The sequence below is a fragment of the Hetaerina americana genome, unplaced genomic scaffold (assembly GCF_022747635.1).
Source record: "Hetaerina americana unplaced genomic scaffold, ioHetAmer1.1.p SCAF_71, whole genome shotgun sequence".
Lineage (NCBI taxonomy): Eukaryota > Metazoa > Arthropoda > Insecta > Odonata > Calopterygidae > Hetaerina > Hetaerina americana.
The window spans coordinates 2,007,645-2,026,256 of record NW_027287328.1 but is presented as its reverse complement, the minus strand read 5'-3'; the positions used below and the strand labels follow the sequence as shown (position 1 = coordinate 2,026,256).

At 36.8% G+C, this 18,612-nt stretch overlaps 2 protein-coding genes across 2 annotated transcripts in view; one reads left to right on the top strand and one right to left on the bottom strand.

The window, feature by feature from the left end:
- The window catches only part of mms4 (Methyl methanesulfonate sensitivity 4), a 148,610-nt gene that overhangs the window by 77,929 nt on the left and 52,069 nt on the right, over positions 1–18,612 (top strand). The window lies entirely within an intron of this gene.
- Positions 2,921–17,359, bottom strand: Dus3 (Dihydrouridine synthase 3). The gene is made up of 11 exons (XM_071595938.1): positions 17,157–17,359; positions 16,658–16,821; positions 16,203–16,446; positions 14,835–15,252; positions 13,459–13,653; positions 9,515–9,631; positions 8,486–8,662; positions 6,747–6,906; positions 6,350–6,501; positions 5,956–6,137; positions 2,921–5,382 (listed from the first exon to the last, which is right to left on the bottom strand). The coding sequence occupies exons 1-11, from the start codon at positions 17,216–17,218 to the stop codon at positions 5,310–5,312; spliced, it is 1,944 nt and encodes a 647-aa protein (XP_071452039.1). The 5' UTR covers positions 17,219–17,359; the 3' UTR covers positions 2,921–5,309.

The window sequence follows — 18,612 nt, the reverse complement described above, 5'->3', positions numbered from 1 at the left end:
TTACTAAACCTTCACAATAATCGATCCAAAGACTGGTTTGATAGGTGAGGGCAGAACTGAAATTGTACTAATCCACATATCGCAAGAGAAATCCATATATTGGGGTAATAAGGGCTCCCAGTTCCTCTCCGTGCTGGTTTTGACTTCCTCGGAAAATTTGGTACTGCTCTTCTCCCCCCCCCCCTTCTCTCACTCACCCCTTCCCCCACAAGAATGGTACATAATTGCAACTCGACCAATTTTCACCTGATGATAACACCTAAGTTGCAACAAGTAGTACCAAAATAAAGAACAGTGGAAAAATACATTGTGTTCTTCATTTGATAAAGAAGTTATTGTGAGAAACTCTGCATTACTACTGCCCATCAAACTGACCTTTGGATCAAAACTGTAGTTTGGTAAAAAAAATCACTGACACACCAAAAGTTTGTCAGATGTAATAAGACTGCCAAGGGGGAATAGAATTTAGCCAATCTGTGACTTAGACAGGAACACAGCCGCCTGAAGCCATGTCTCCTAGGCAGCAGTAGTACACTTGGCCACAGATTAAAATGGTGAATACACTTCTCAGGTTTGATATCGAGTGGGGTTGCATACAGGCTATGTTTCAAAACACCACTTGTTTATTGTTGCCAGAGCAAGCTGGATGCTGGATCATTGATTCGGCCAGTTTATTGCTACAAATTTAACTCTGCACTCAAGCTTACCACGAAGATCATGAACAAGTAGTTCATGAAAACATCTGCTGTGGATGTTACCTGGTGCCAAACCACTAAAGATTTCACAAAATGGGATACATCATCCACCAGAAAGGACAATCACTGGATCCTTCAGACTTAACATGATTGAACTAATATAGTGATTTACACCTTCCTCATTTCAATTTGACTCATGCTATAAACTGAAAGAAGCACTGGCCTGCCTGTCACCTGAAGGTAAAGGTGGAAATTTAAAAACTAACCCAGGTATAAATCTCCATATTCCACCCCAAAACCATTGATCTCCCTCACAAGACAGATAATCTTAAGATTCCCTTCGAGCATTTAATAAGAAAATGGTAGTCCCTCTCACAGCTTCTGATCCAATACATTTCCTCCAGTTGATGACATTTTTCTCAATTACCAGTTTATGAGGGGGTATGTTTTGATCATGTGGTGCAAAGCACATTAATGGTTTCGACAGGCTACATGATATTTTCATGTATTGTTAACACATGATTATATGAATATCATATTTAGCATCAAGAATAAGACACAGAGATAAGCTTAATGAATTAATATTCCGAGTGCAATATTAATGTAAAATGACCATTAACTTTCAACAAATTTGTGTACAATAGTAACAATAGCAAAAAACAGAAACTCTCTCCTTATAAACTATATTACAATTACCCCGAAAGGGAAAAAATGACTCATATCTGCTCAATTAATCTGAAGAGAAGCACTTCTTTCCTCCCTTTATTCCATACAACATGCCTATCCTTTCTAACGCTTTCCTTGTTTGCCCAAAATTCTCTCCTCTATCACATTCTTTGGCATTCTAACGCCATTCAAAATGCTCTTTCCAAACAACTATATTTTTTTAACACTCCCCTCTCCTACCATGCCTAGTACTTTCTCATTTGTTTTCTTTTATGTCTATTTTACCTATTCTATCCTTCTCTGCAACCACATTTCAAAAGCCATGTTTCTGTACAAAGCCACACTCCATATCAAAGTTTTAATGATTATGTTTCTATAATCCCTACTTAACATCTCAGCAATCAATTCCCTCCACTTTGCAAATGCTTCTTTGCCTATTAAAATTCTTTTTCATATGTGTATACTACTTTAGCCATCTCAGTTCCAAACACTGCCAAAATAGGTAACCTGCTCTAGTTCATTAACTCCTATTTTGATATTTAGCTATGCATTAACTTTCTCTAAAAAACCATTGTTTTGTTTACATTGATTCTCATCCCATGCTTATCACACAGACTTCTCAATGCATTCAGCAATGCTTGCAACCCTTTTATTGACTGATAAATTAAAGCTTGATCAACTGCAAACCTAACAGATGCTATGAATTCCCCATTGACTTTCATTCCTATCTCAAGTTCTTTCCATGCCTCTTTTACCATTTCCTCCACATATGCATTTAAAAGGACAATTGATCATTTACACCAGTCTTACCCCTCTTCTTAATATGGCCCAGGCTAAATCTCCATCAATGACCTGAGCACTCTTAGACATGCATAGGTTGCGGATAAGCTTCCTATCTATTCCTATTTTCTAAAATATATTCGTTAGTTTTCCCAATTCACTCTATCAAATGCCTTTTCAAAATGTACGAAACTGGCATATAGGATCTCATTGTATTATATTTTCCTCTCTATTAGTGACTGTCATTACTGCTATGGCATCACATTTGTGTCTCCCTTTCTGAATCCAAACTTATCATCCCCTATGTAATTCATTATCTTCTGGATGATTCTAAATGCATCTTTAACTGAGTACAAAATAAAACATATTGTTCTATAGCTGGTTAATAATTGCATTATGGTTATAACATTTATACACTGCAAGGGAAAAACCACGGCTAAGCCCAGGTAGTCTGAGATTTTTCAAGAATTTCATTTGGAAACAACGATTTCATTTCTTTAATAGGAAATATGAAAGCAACCCACCTTTTGGACAAGATCACTGTAAAAAGCTTCTGAAGGATTGCACTGGCATCTTGTCATTGATATCTCCAAAACATCAAGTATATTGTGCAGAATACAACATGCATTAGATATCCTCTTATATAAAAGTTACCCTGCCTGGTATCAGCACTTATCAAGGGTGTTTTTAAAGGTCCACAAATTACCGCCTTCAGTGCTATACAACAAATATATGGACATGGTGCATGAAAAGAAGAGGATACATTTAAGTTACTTTTCTATATTTGTTGCATGATATACAAGTGTACTCAGAAATTCAATGTAAACAATACATACATTAGAATAACTGGACGCAACAGAATCATATCATATCAGTCACACAAAAAAACCTGCAAAACATTTAACAATTGAAGTAAGAGCACAAAATTTCATGGACAAGGAACAATGTTCCGCCACAAGGCAAGTAAAATTCTTTATACTAAAATGGCTTTGGGAGTGTATCTACTTACCATATTTGCAAACACTAATGAGAAAATCCAACAATGACAATGAAAAGGATAAACTTAGTTCTTTAGAGCAGGATGAGGTGTGGGATAAAAACACAACAAAGACCATACAACAACCTAATTCACATTGGTTTCACACATACAGCATAAAGAACCTTGAGGGCTTAATACCACATTTACCAATTCATAATCCAACCTCTAAAACATTGTAAATACTGAAAACTAGTAAGCCCCTTCATAAGCAGGAATTTAGGCATGTAAAGTAAGGGGAATTTAATGGTATTTCATTGAGGAGAACAATACCCAAAGTTATGCAAAGACAGCAAACTGATTCTTCAACCTGAGAGCTTGAATTGAAACAGTACTCATTGCGTGAAATCTGTTAATGGAATTCTTATTTTTAAGATGCCATATTCTCAGCTGCATTTTGCAGTTACAAGAAGATCTCCATACAGATGAAACTATATCTATTTAAGGATTCTCTTTGAGGCCAAAGAAAAACCCCCACATTACTTTAGAAAATTGTGAATATTTCTCATCTCAAATTACTTCCAGTCTTATTGATGAGGTAATACGATAATGGAGACTGAACAAATTAGAAGTCAGTCTCTTGTAATTGATTGGCATTAACCTGAATAATTTGAAGGTAGTCAAGGGAATAAATGAGAGTTAATCTTATCCTCAAGTTCTCTGCCATAAAAAATGAGACACCCTAGTGGCTTTTGGCCATTTAATGTTATTTGCACAGAGCCAGTGAAGACACACCACAAATGTAATTACATAATTTTCTCTCTCTTGCTTTAAGCATTAGAAAAAATGCTTATTGCTCAAGTGAGATAGCAAATCCTTACAAGCTGCAAGTAATAAAATTTAATTTTGGAGGGATTTTATGGGAAAAAAGAGTATTGTACTCCAATGTAATAACATAAAACACACTAAACCCAAAAAGGATAGACATCCAAAAAAATGTACTGAACAAGAGAAGATATAAAAAAAGGGCATGTTGAAATATCACAGAAATTATGAAAAGTTCCTTTATCACAAAATGCACAGAACAAGATTTTTTTGTTTTAGGTAAAAGCAACAGTTAACATAAATTTACTCCAACAAAAATATTTCATTTTATTTAGAGGGAAACGACAGAGGCAAGCTACCATTAGTAACAGCCAAAAGCATGGTCATTATTGTAAGATTATGACATCTACATGATAACATAGGTAATGCAATCATGATGCTTAGTACACCTAAATAAGTCTTGTATTAAACTTTGATGTCATCTTTAACTTGGTCACAAAAAATATGTCCTCAAAGTTATTGAAAAGAATGCACTCTCCTGACTAAATCAAAGGCTCTTTCTGTGTAGACAGCTTTCAAAAAATCATAGAACCATAACTCTTGTTAGTTTCAATGAGCATTAGACTGGAAGACATCATGAACGTTTCCTTTCAACCTGAATCTTATAATTGATAAAATAAAAGTTACTTAAGTTCCAGTCAACATTTGTATAGAATACTTTTATCAGAAATTGTGAGGGAATATTGTTTCATTGGCATCCAAGCAGCCATAAGTCATTCAAATTGACTGCTTGTACATGTTTATAGAATTGATTAGAAGTTTTCACACTTATTACTGGCTTAGAAATTTGTATAAATTTTAGCGTGGCAATATCATTATCTGATCCCATGAAAACTTATCTATATTAGAAATAATATCATAAAAAATATGACACACAAACCTATTGTTTGCCCAGCCAATCTTTCGATCACCCTTTTCATACAAAAGTAGCTTCACTTGGCAGAATAAACAAATCCTCTTGACATCAGCGTACAGGGCACATAATGATGACTCAGTATGACCAAAAACTTGGTTTTAAGCCATTTGTAACCATTTTAATGGTAACCAAAACAAATTGGCAGTGTTCAAAAATCGTTTTTGTAAACAATTCCCAAAGTGAAAAACCACCCCTTTAGCAATTCAACGCACTTCCATCAAAGACTGACTATTTGTATTCGCTTCAATCAATGACAAGTTTCAACCTCTATAAGGTTTGAAATTACAAATGTCACTCAACCAATCTGAATATTACAATCATAAACTTGCATGCTTTTATTGTTTGCATGGTTTACTATCAAGTAAGTGTAACACTAAATGGAAAAGTTGCATCATTTCCATGAGTTGGCTTTGTGCTTTGGCAAGAAATGAAAACCCTCAGGAACTGGACCCAGGAGCATTTCACTGAAAAGAGAGCAATGTATTTCACGTCTTGAGTAACAATTGGGCCAATCAATGATAATTAAGAGTTTACTAGCTTCTCTTTTGCAGTTACCCTCAAAGAGAAGAGCCCCCAACTACATTCAAAAAACATTATTCATTTTTGTTTCCTTTTCATAAATTTCATCATAAGTGAAATCAGAAGAGTAATCGACTCCAGGGTTACCCGGTTACTCTCATATTGTATCATCTGGCTGGACTGCCAATTTTTTGGTGCTTCAGTTACCATCTTCAGATTCAAAGATAATGATTACAAAACTGAAGAAACCATCATCCCGCAAGATGGAATAACACAGAAGTAACCAGCCAGAGTCATGTGAATTGCCACAGAAGCCTTCAATTCAAGTTTGGAAGACCAATTTAAAAAAAAACAAGAAAAGACACATATTTATATTTTTCTTGGCTTAAAGTTAACTTTAAACTTTTAAAGTCATATCCTTTTTCCTTGATTAAAACTAAAAGTTTATGTGATGCATCAGTAATATCCAATCACATCTGCCTTATACAACACAATATCCAGGAGTTAACATTGCTCACCTAATTTTGACCCAGCTTTGACAATCGGCACTGGCCATCAGTGTCTCCAGATCATTTCGACCAGAATACAGAGGGGGCCTCTCGTTGATTCTCTGAGGTGGTCTCTCCAGGAGACCAATAGGAATGTAGCGATACAAAAACGAGAGCCATTCCAACATGAAACGTCTTGTGGTTTCAACACCCTGAGAATATTGAAAAAAACTTCAATAGTATCAATATAATCGTTACCTTGACATCATCAAAACTTATTTAGTAATCTACTGATTCTTAACTCTGAGTAAAACATAAGTCAAGGGAAAATAGGTTTATAATGGAAGATAACTGGACATTATGAACAAATTTCAGAGAATAAACAGATGAGGATAATATGGTGTGTGCCATCTAGAATGCATACCTTGTTGTCACTTCCCCAATGCTCAAGGCCATAATTTGCATACTTTTTCAAAATTTCAAACCTTTCTCCGGACGATATGTCATAATGCTTCCTTTCCTTTATTTCTTGAAATATCCATGGTTTCATTAAGGCACCACGGCCAATCATCACACCTGTCAAAAAAGAAAAACAATTACAATTGTTTAAATTCACATCATTACAAACATGAAATGCCACAAATAATGAGATCAGCAATAGCCATGCCCCTTATGTTTGATGTTATATTTGGACTGGGAAAATTATTAATTTTCAACAGGGAGACAGGGAAATCAAATTAAGAGAGGAAATAAATAGGCATGCATGGTGAATGAGGAAGAGGAATCTAGGTCAACAAGTCTTAACAACACAAAAAGCAGACCAGAGAGTGAGCCAGTTTCCATATGCTTCTCATAATCCTCATATGAAAGAATGTCTCCATTCCCAAAAAGTGGCACAGGATCGGCAAGTTTTGCACATTGGTTTATGTAATCCCAGTCAGCCATTCGAGTATAGCGCTGCTCCCGAGATCTTCCATGAAGCTGCAGTATAAATATTAACTGATAAATAGACATTTATGCAAAAAATCATATTTTTAAGGATTTTATTTATCTTTTATGCACATGAGTCAATGAAATGTAGTATTCCACATTCTGGTGGGCAACAAGGCAAACACAAAATCTTATGACACCTTACACAAACATATGTTGTAATTCCTAATATTCAATTCTAATTATAATCATATAATTTAGAACAAATCAATCATAGAATTTTATTACTTGATATATTTACAAAAATTACAACTACTAAGGCTGTAATCATAATTATATGATTACAATCATACAGTCCACCAATATCAATTTTAAATTAGGATTAGTGATTTGATAAATATAGCATAACTGACGTAGCGTATTTGCTTGATGAAGTTATCTCAGGTCTCGCACCGGGTTAGGGGTTCCATATTGGCCGATGTTTCGATGCTTGACTTATGCATGGTCCTCAGGGTAGATGAGGCCACTCTGCACTCGGCCATCTTATATACATGAGCCGATGGGTCAGGTGATTCGTGATTGGTTCGTGGTGGAGGAGCCTCCCAATTGGTCACCATGGTGCTGTGTTGCATTCCTTCCTTTTCTAACCATAATCAGCACCCGTTTGCACCCATAGCTGAGGGCTTGTCGTTTGCCATGCATGCCTTCATAAACCAAAGCATGCCCGGTGTACTTCAGGATACATTTGGTTGCTTTCTCATCAAGCAAATACACCAGGAAAGCACCAGATCTTACTTCACCTACCTCTATGGGGAGGAGGCGCATTGTAGCATCAGAGCCTTTGAGCACTTGTGGAAAGAGAAGGCGAGAGTCCTAAGTTCTCTCGCCTTTCTCTTGAGATGCTGCAATGAAGAAGCCATTCCTACTTTTGCCTTTGCTTGGTCTGCCGTGAGAACTTCGGCAGAGACAGACGGACCATTGAAACCAGGTTAAAGGAACACCAAAGACACCTGTGGTTGGGGCAGTCGGAAAAATCAGCCATCGCTGAACACAGCATCGGGATCATTCCATTAACTTCGATGGCACGAAGTTACTTGCCCACGCCAGTAGTTACTGGGACCAAATAATTAAAGAAGCAATCGAAATAAGAATGGTGAGACTTCAACAGATACGCCTGCTATTCCCTCAGCAATGCGTGGAAACTGGAGCTGATGACGGTTAGAAAAGGAAGGAACACAACACAACACCATGGTGACCAACCGGGAGGCTCTCCACCACGGGCCAATCACAAGTTACCTGACCCATGGGCTCATGTATATAATGCAGATTGGCACTCATCTACCCTGAGGACCACGCATGAGTCGAGCATCGAAACATCAGCCAATATGGAACCCCTAACCCGGTGCGAGACCTGAGATAACTTCATCAAGCAAATTCGCTACATCAGTTATGCTATATTTATCAAATCACTAATCCTAATTACACTGATGATCACACATTTTACTTAAATCATCTTTAATTATGTAAATGCAGAACTCATAAATGCAAATACTCATCCATATTCATCATTCCGTACTACCATTTATACTTTTTAAATTAGTGCACTATGGTATACAAAATTTGTTCTTACCGTGATGGCTGAAACGCCCCAATCCTTGAACTTGGGAATCAGCGTGTGAGCAACATTTTTATCAGAATGGACACCTGTACGAGTCTTGACAGTAAGAGGTAGATTAAGTACTCCAGCCATACTCCTAACAATAATTCCCAGGGTATTTTCTCTACGCAGGAGACCACTGCCACCACCCTGCAAGTACAAAGCATTCTGTACATACCCTGAAAGCACCAATGCCCTAGTTCTAATTTTAGCTTTTTGATTACATTAATTTTAAGAAAAGCATACTTTCACTGTGCACTCTAAAATAATGGAGAACTGATGCTTCACTGCAGCAATTGCAAACCTAAGCACAATTCTTCAAATTTATTTAATATTTTGAGGTTAAAAGTTTTACCAATGGTTAACCAAATGATAAATCCACGAAGACTGCCATTAGATAAAAGTGGCATGCTTAATACGGATTACCCACTTACAACAACCACCGCATATTCTATAATATACTATTCCATTTTATTCAAATTATCAATCTCTTCTTTAAACTATATGCTAATGCTTTTGCATTCATATGATTAATTATAACAGCGTCTAGTGCTGATCCTGTCAAACACTCATCAAGACATGCAATCCATTAACTATTGCTTTAACATCTTGCAACTGTAATCACCTCACTGCCCAGCTTCATCCAAATCTCAAGCCCCACCCATGATAAAAAACATCTCTATTTCACACATGCATTTTATGTGCAATGCCTTACATTTAATGTTTGGGAGCCATTTATTGCATGAAAAAATTTTAGTAACTTTTTAACTGTTGCAAAGGTCTCAAATATTCCATGATTTCGCAACAAATAATAAAGAGGAGCCGAACTGTACCCCAGCATAGTTACTTCTTTATGCTTTTAAAGCAAATTAGCAAGAATTAAGAATCCAATACAACTATCACAAAATAATGGATGAACCATTACTTATTAAATACAATGCCTTACATGAGTTACATACGGGGTAAATTTGGTAAATATTTGAAATAATTTGTGCAACTTACCTGTTGATAGATGAGATCAATAGGACAGCCGAGATTTAAGTCTATAAAGTCTATAGATGTTTGTTCTTCCAACATCTGGGCACATCTAGTCAATACATATGGATTGTTTCCACAAAGCTGAAAGAAAAAGAAAGAAATAATAATAAAATATTCCATTTAGGCATTATTGAGACTAAACCCCTTTTCCACCCATCTTCTAGTAAATATTATAAACAAACGAGAATATGACTATAAGAGTGTTCTAATACAAACATAAAAATAAAATATTACTACATGTAAGTCAATATCATTCATTCATACAAGGTGTTCTACCTATTTTAAGGTAGGTTTTAGATGGTTCGCAATAACTATTTACTTGGAATTGTCGTGAGAACATCATCTTTCTTTGCCCTATTTTATTTTTTCATCATTTATTTGTAATTTTGTACCCTCATGTCTCAAAGTTCAGGTCGAACATCCATAAACCATTATGTGCCATATTGATTTCTTCACTAATCTTTTCTTTACATGTTTACTCAGTGTAGCCATCATCAATTTTCTTCTTCCTCCAAATACATCTTTCACTTACGCAATTATATCCCTACTTTTCCCACCACTCTTTCCCTTTTCCTGAAATATACAGCTCAAGTACAGTATCTATCTCAAAAATAAGCAGAATGATTTTGTCGCTAGACATGGATGGCTGAAGTGAGGTAATTTGTGGTGGGAAAGGTGGTGGGAGGCCTTGGGAGAGCAACATGACCCATGTCAGTTTTCTATGGACCATTACATAGTGTGGATCGCTGATAGACTGGACCTTTGTTCAGGGGTCACATTATGAATTCATGATACAATGTTCCATAAAGTAAGTATATACAATAAAATTTTGTGTTAAGCTGGGAAAATAAGGTTCAAAGATCATGATCATGTTTAAGGATGTTTACAGAGATTCAGGAATGGTTTTCTGTTGCCACAAGTTGTTCCAAGAGGGTAGAGAGGCAATTGAAGACTAAGAATGCCCTGGACATCCATCAACAATACCACGCAATGAAAATATGCAAAAGCTGAAAGAAATGCTCGATTCCAACAGATGCCTGTCACAATAGACTGCACTGCACAGAAGACTGCAATATTCCGATAACCAAAGTGCACAGTATTCTTACAGAAGATTAGAAGGCTGCTCGGGTAACAATCTCGCATGATGTCTTGAACCGATGCTAAAGTGACACGAATTATTTTGATAATGTGGTTCCTGGTAATATTTTTCCCAATAATAAAAATAAGCTCAACAGGCAACCATTTTGGCACACTGGATAATATCAATGAGACTATGACGAGGCCATAAAAACTTTATTTTACACAATTTTGTCCCCTTCAAAGTACTCTCCATTTCAATGCAGCAATTTCAGAGTGTAAAAATCATTCGCCTTGACTGGGATTTGATCCCAGATCCCTCAATATCCGGTCGAGTGCTTTAGCCACTTAAGCTACCGAGGCGTCCTCTTAAACTCTGAAATTTTGGGGCGCCACAGTCCAAGAGGTACCTCGTGGACTGTGGCGCCTCGCGCACGACTACGAATGCCTGTGACATTGTATGTACGGTGTTTCGTCACAACATCTTGTTCCTTTAAAAGCCCCAAAATTTCAGAGTTTAAGAGGACGCCTCGGTAGCTTAAGTGGCTAAAACACTCGACCGGATATTGAGGGATCTGGGTTCGAATCCCAATCAAGGCGAATGATTTTTACACTCTGAAATTGCTGCATTGAAATGCACATTAGCGGATGACTCCGTTAAAAGTTACTGTTGCGGCATCTCCCGCAGTTTCTTTGGAATACTCTCCCTTTGCTGCTATGCACTTAATCCATCTTCTTTTCCAATGTTTAAAGGACCCTTGGAAGTCCTCAGCAGTTAGGCTTTTTAGTTTTCCTCTCGTTTCTTGCTTTGTTGTGTCCACATCTTCCCAGTGATGTCCCCTCATCACATTTTTGCATTTTGGGAATAGGAAAAAGTCACAGGGGGGCAAGATCTGGCAAATAAGGAGGATCATCAAGGATGGTGAATGAATTTTTTGCCAGAAACTGGAGAACAATCAATGCTGAATGTGCACGTGTATTGTCATTGTAAAGGATCCAACAATAGGCTTGAGTCAAATTTGGTCACACACGATTTCTCAAACACTTGAGAACTGTAAGGTAGAACTCAGCATTAACGGTGGGGACGAGAGACCGTACACGATCACAGTTGTCGTCAACACAGGTGGTTCAAGGTCGTCCCGGCCTAGCATCATCCATGGTATTTTGTCAGCCATCTTTAAAATGCTTAATCCACTTTTGTGGATTAAGCGTTTTAAGTGGACGTTTTCTTCAGAGCATTATCACTGTAAATAGCAGTCAACATTTCAGTAATTTCTTGATAACTTTTACTGCACTTCACCAAAAACTATGCTTATTCATTGCTCCATGATTTTATCAATGAACATTTTTGACAAAAGAACAACAGAAACTAACATAACTGGCACCATATGCACAGCTCGACAACCTGCCAAGCACAGACGGCTCATTGGGTCTCAGGCAACTAGCGCTCGTAGTGGGCGGGGCTACAGTCTGCATCAAGGGTGCCAGATTGCACCAGTTTATTTATCATACGTACTATGTATACTACTACTGGCAGTGGTGCTGGCATCAGTGTGTCAAACACAAGTGTGAAATTAACAATTGGTACTTAGATCTACAGTAAATTTTCTCCCTGGATTTATTCTCGTTAATTTTGGAACATACCTATACATAACTTCTCCAGTTTATTCCATCTTATATTAATGTTTAAATTAGCTTTCCTACTTCACAAGAATCTCATTATATTTGTTTCCCTTTGTTTAATCCTCATCCTATACGCTTGACTTTGTTCCTGTAGAATATTAAATAATACCTGCAATCCTTTGGTCATCTGACTCACTATTGCTTCATCATCTGCATACCTTAATGACTGAAACACCTTATCACTATTTTTGATACCAAAGTCGAGCCCTTCCCATACTATCATTAACATATCCTCAGTATACATGTCAAAAAGTACTGGCAATAATAGGCAACTCTATCTTACTCCCCTGCCAATCACTGTTCATCTCAAATCCCCATTCTCTATCCGTTAACCGTAACTGTACCATTTGATTAATGCACAAGATTTTAAATAAGTCACCTATCACTCCAGTCTGCTCCCATGTTCCACAATAATTGCCCACTCTACACACTTGAACTCCTCAAAATCCACAAGGAACAAAAAGACATCCTGATTACATATATTCAACACTTCTTTCCACGAAGGTAATCATTATCGCAATGTCATCATGAATTTCTCTCCGCTTCCCCAAGTCATGCTGATTTTCACCTAGGCAGTCCTTCTTTTGACCTAATTTTATTTGTTCCATGATTATAGGCACTTTTTGGAATGTCCTTGCCAAATCCTTATTTGAATAATGTTAGTGATACACTAGCATTACATTAGCTCAATTTAAAACTCTTCATATATTTAACCTTATTCATTGATCCCTAATAACAATACAGTGCACAATTATATCCTTTTTGGCCTCATATTTTCGAAAATATTTTTAAGAATCTACCCAAAAGATTGGCTATCTTGCAGAAATGCAATCCTATGAAGCTCAACTTTAATGAACAACAAAGTATCACGATATCACCCACAACATGAGATGAAATGTTTATAACCTGATGCAAAAGAGTGCCACTTGTCCCCATGACTTTTTGAATATGTGCCCTGTCACTTGCTCTTCTCTTACATGCTATAAAACACTTGCACATACACAAGCACCCCACTTAGGACTTGAAGTATAAAATCCGTTTTCAAAATTCCACCCCACCAAATAACAATAGATACAAAGTATACTTTTTCAAATATCCCACACCTTAACTTATGGTAAATGAAATAAATCAAGCACCACAAATTGTACCTGAACACCAAAAAAGTCTTCAGAGCAATGCCTCCGAACAAGTGCCCATTCAGCTTGAGCTCCTTGAAGTAAGGATGATGCCAATGCCATTTCACCACATGTAATATCAGCACCGAATTCTTTACATATTCGTCTAAATGGAAGGTTTCCCACTGTGGTCAATGGAGAGAGATAAAGTTTTTCTCGCCAATCTAACTGAAAAGATAAAAAGTTTCATTTCATACAGTATGTACTTAAAATAATGAGTTGTGTTGAACTTAAGGCTTCTGAAATGTCTATCTGATGAAGGTTCCATGCTCCTTCTGGGAATTACAATCCCGTTGGCTTGTTGGACTTCCAACAAGCCAACCACAATACGCAACGGCAATACCCGGAAGCAACATGGAACTTTTATGAGTTACGTATGCATTTTTACTAGCCATTATGCATATAATATTTATTTCTGCGGGAACTTCAATTCCAATCAATGATACACCACTCCACTTTACAGTGCTAATGAGTGTCTTTTATTACAATTACAAAACGACTGAAACCCAAAATTTCAGGTAGATAATGAAGATTTGATTATTTTTTATTGAACACTAGAGCCTGATGCCTTTTGTTCAAAGTTTATTAAATTTTGACCATAACATCTTTGTGATAATCCAGTACAATTTGCACAAATCCTTAATAATAACTGCATAAAATAGGGACAGGGTAGTCCAGTAGGTGGAGCATTGGACTACTAACCAGGAAGGCCTGGGTTCAATTCCTGGGGACACCTCTGATCACTCTCAGCTTCACCCAAGCTGTGTGATTTTTTCAGGTACCAGTTCTTTCTGGGGAACCATAGAGGGTACTGTGAAAGGAATTAAGGAATTACCCCTTTCCTACCTCAGCTGTAGGTCGCCTCCCCTAAATTTACTACTACAGGTATCAAGAAATGATAGAAGGGAGCCCTACTCTTGATGTGTTTTTATGTAACTCCATTGTCTGTGCAGTTTTCAATTGCTATGTTGTAATAAGCACATGAAGGAAAACTTCCACAGAGAGTAAGGAATGATATTGTGACATAAAATTTATTGGGTGAGTGTGAAATTGCAAACAGTTTCAGTCCCACAAGTAAAAAGATGCACTGCCATGTAAATTCTATAATATATCAGCCAGGTTGAGTAAAGCTGAGGGTGCCCGGGAATCGAAACCCAGGCCCACAGGTCAGCAGTCTAACACTTTACTACGTCCCCATACATTCTATATTTTAATGTAAATCTGGGTTGCTTGATTTCCAATTGCAATGCAGACCCTTGATTTAAAAAATAAAGATTGAGGTGATAGGTCAAATGCAGGAGGAGCATTTAATTGGTGGCATAGATTTAATGCAAGAAGAGTGAACTCACCTTCTGACGCTCCCTTGGATGCAATCGAATAATGCCTTCATCCAATAATGGACCGACAGCTGGTGCCTTGTCCCCCATTTCAGGTCCTCCATTCTTCTCCATGTTGGTCTGAGCAAAGACTTCCTGTTTAACAACATTATCTGACACTGCCACTTTCAATAGACCACCCTCCTCATTCTTTTCAATGTCACTCATCACTTTCCCCTCACTTCTGACTGCCTTCGCTGTTTCATTCTCCATTTTCTCATGAGCCAATACGGCCTCGCTGCGGGCAAAACTGTACTTTCTTTTCCTCAAGGTGATCTGCAGGTTTTTTGAGAGGATATTGGCAGAAACTGGGGGTAGTGACTTAGTCCGTTCCCAAAGCTCTGAATTAATTACATTTTTCCCCTCTGGAGTCAGGTGAGTCGATGCAAATCTGTGCGGATGGGTGGTTCAAGGAAATGAGTCAGTGGCATAGAAGAAAAAATTAGAGCATGATCAAAGTACAGCAAAATGCCAAGCCAAAAATGCACACTTTTGAAATCTCAGGGATAGGGATGTCTGGAAGAAAATCGGGTATTTCTTGAAAGAGTATTGACTCAATTTGAATTTTTTTGGCTACAGCTGAAGTGGCAAAAAGAGGAATGAAGATGGTAAAATTCGGAAAAATGTTTTACGTGTTAATTTGGAAATAGATTAGAATTGGCATTTCAAATTTTGATACATGACAATAAAGGAAAAAATTGGATACACATCAGGGCTATCCAGGAAGTTCATCACATGCACAACACAACACTCAAGCTACTTCAAACCTTCAACACACACATAACTGTACTACTCTTTTTTATGCAATCACAAATATATTAATTTATTCAATTAAATTATCATGAAAACCAAAGTTAAACTTGACCTATATGCATTTATCACAAAAGAGCAACTTCTTAATGGGAGAAATGAGTATGAAAATCAAATCACTATGGAAGCGACCAATTTTATTATTAAACTTTACCATCTTTTAAATTAACCAAATCCTTTAATTCAATGGTGCACAGGGGGAGTGAATACTTGCTCAATGCCTGAAGAAACAGGTTCCCATAATTTTATAAATGTATGGATAAGACTTAGTGCATATGATCACTTATTCCTTTTTTCAAATGAGTGCATCAAAAGTTGTATTTCAGATACATTACAACTGAATAAGGGCATAATTATAGTTTTCCTTTTACTGACATGAAATTTTAAGTGTCTACAAAAAAGATAATCTTGTCCAATTAGTTTCATCCATGAGTGCATTACTGAACTGCCCAACCTTTGTTTTCTAAAAACATAATGAGTGTCAGCCGTGTAAAACCCCAATCAAGTTTACATGTACCCAATTCAACTTACCTGCACGTAGGCCCACGAGGACAAAGGCCATATGTCTTGAACACATGGCACTCAGCACCTATGTCTGGAGGTTTGTTCTCCAAAAATTTGAGGATGTCATGCTGGAAGGGACATTTGTCTTCATTTTGGCATGCACCAGTTTTCATGCCTTCCTGATTTCCAGTGCAGCCTAGGTCTAGGAGTTGGGGGCAAAGATTATCATGCCTGTTGAACTTCATTGGAGGTGGTCGAGCCTTGTTCTGGCCTATAAGAAAAACACCAACATCAATATAGCTCCAAAATCGCAGAAATAATACAGATTAAACATAATTTAAAAACGAATGCATTGTAACGGTATATCCTTAAACGGAATAAGCTTAAACTTAAGTAAATAAAATAAAAAGGTTTGACAGTAATGGGAAAGCAATTTCATGCCGGGGCATTTTGGCAACAATGCAGACAATTCCTGAAATTACCCCTTTGTCTTTTCCTCTCAGATCGGGAATACTTTAGCTTCTTCGTTGCAGGACTTTCAACATCGTCATTATCCAACATTTCTGCCAAATTATTGTCTTCTGGTACTTCTTCTTCAGGTACTGGTTCAGGTACGGGCACGTTGGTGAGATTTGGCAATACATAACTGTGGATTTAAGTTTTTAAAGAGTATTAAAACCGATATTCCTGCCAAGTACTTCAACAGCTCGGCGCAGCTCAAATGGTATACCGGCGCCAATCAGTTCAAGGTAGCTATGTAAAATGTTGAGAAATCTCAAACATTTTAAAGCTTGGAAAACGTAGAAATCAATATTCCCATAATCTTACACAATGATATTCTACGAACAAATTGCCTTAACAGGGATTTCATGAGTGAGTACAATACAGGAAAGAAGTAAACAGGAGCTGTAATTCGTGAAAGAGCAACTTAATGAATTTGAATTCCACAACATCAAATGATATAATAAATAAAATGCTCACTTTGGTTTGATCAGAGCCACGCCGCTAGGACGAGCTATTTTCTTGGCTTCCAACGGCTCCATACTCGCAAGATTAATATTTATTGCAGTCTTCTGAATTCAATATTCTATTACACTACTTAAATGTGACGTATCAGCACAGATTCAAATACATATTTACGGGAATTAACCAGCTCCCGAAGCGTTGTTTATGTTGGTAATCAATTTCCCACAACGCCGAACGAATTATCCAAATAACAAATAATAATCGTTATTGAAGTAAACGAAGCAACCAAGGCAGTATCCAATGGAGGCAACGCTGCCTCCATTTAAATGCAAGTAGCGCTAAATTTGAAGCATTAGAACACAATTTTCCCCTTGCGTACTTTATATATAGACCACGTACAGTGGGCTAAAATAATATGAAAGTTTTCGATAACTGCCGAGAGATCTGAATAATGGAAACATATATAATTAACCTTAAAATATAATATAATAAAGCACTTGAGCACTTGAACCATATTAAATAATTTTTCGTTTTTGAGAGTTAAGTAGGTTGAACTAATCCCTCTCTACAAGTTGAGTTTGCAACTGATGGCAACTATCCCATGCCACTCATCATTATCTTCTTACTTCAATACTAGTTTACTTTAACTTTTTATAAATAGGATTACTGTGATGGCAACAATCTGAGCAAGTGCTTATCCAGAAGGCATTGCAAAGCACTTTGAAGATTATAAAAAATCAGCATAGATACAACTAAAATCCAATTGCACCCCAGCCATTTTGAATTTAGGCATTAATATATTAAATATACAACATCCAATATGATGCCATCCCTGTTAAACCAATCAAAGGTTTACAATTATGAGGCAGTATTACTCTTGCAAAGGGACAGTTATGTCAGGGCTATATTTCATCAATAAGTTTCTGACAACATTTTTAATACTAACCCTGACTCAGGTTTGCTCAACATTCAATTTGGTCAAGTTGTAATATGCTGCCTAATGCTCTTTTTTCAATGTTAACCAATTTCTCAAAGTATTAATCGCAAAGCTTAATCATTCTGCATTTTTTTATTTTTGATTAAATTCTTACACGACAATTCTGCAAATGACGTGTTGATGTTCACTGAGTATTCTATGTATTTCTTTAACAGATCAGTACAGATACAGTGATGTGAAGTCAGCTGTTATTCAGTAGCAAGAACCCCAGCAATTATTTAAACATGAATACTTTTACAATTTATTAATTCTCTGTCATATTAGGAACAATTCCTAAGGCTAAAAATTGGTTTTCTGAAAGATTGAAAATAGTTTTTCCATGCAGTATTACAGAATGGTAACAAAAATTGATTTTAGAGTTCTCTGACTTGTCCAATTTTCAAAATTTCTTTTATCACGTTCCATGCTTTCAGCATAAATGCCATTTTAATGCTCTTGATTTGCATATCCTTGCATAATATTTTATGAAAAAAA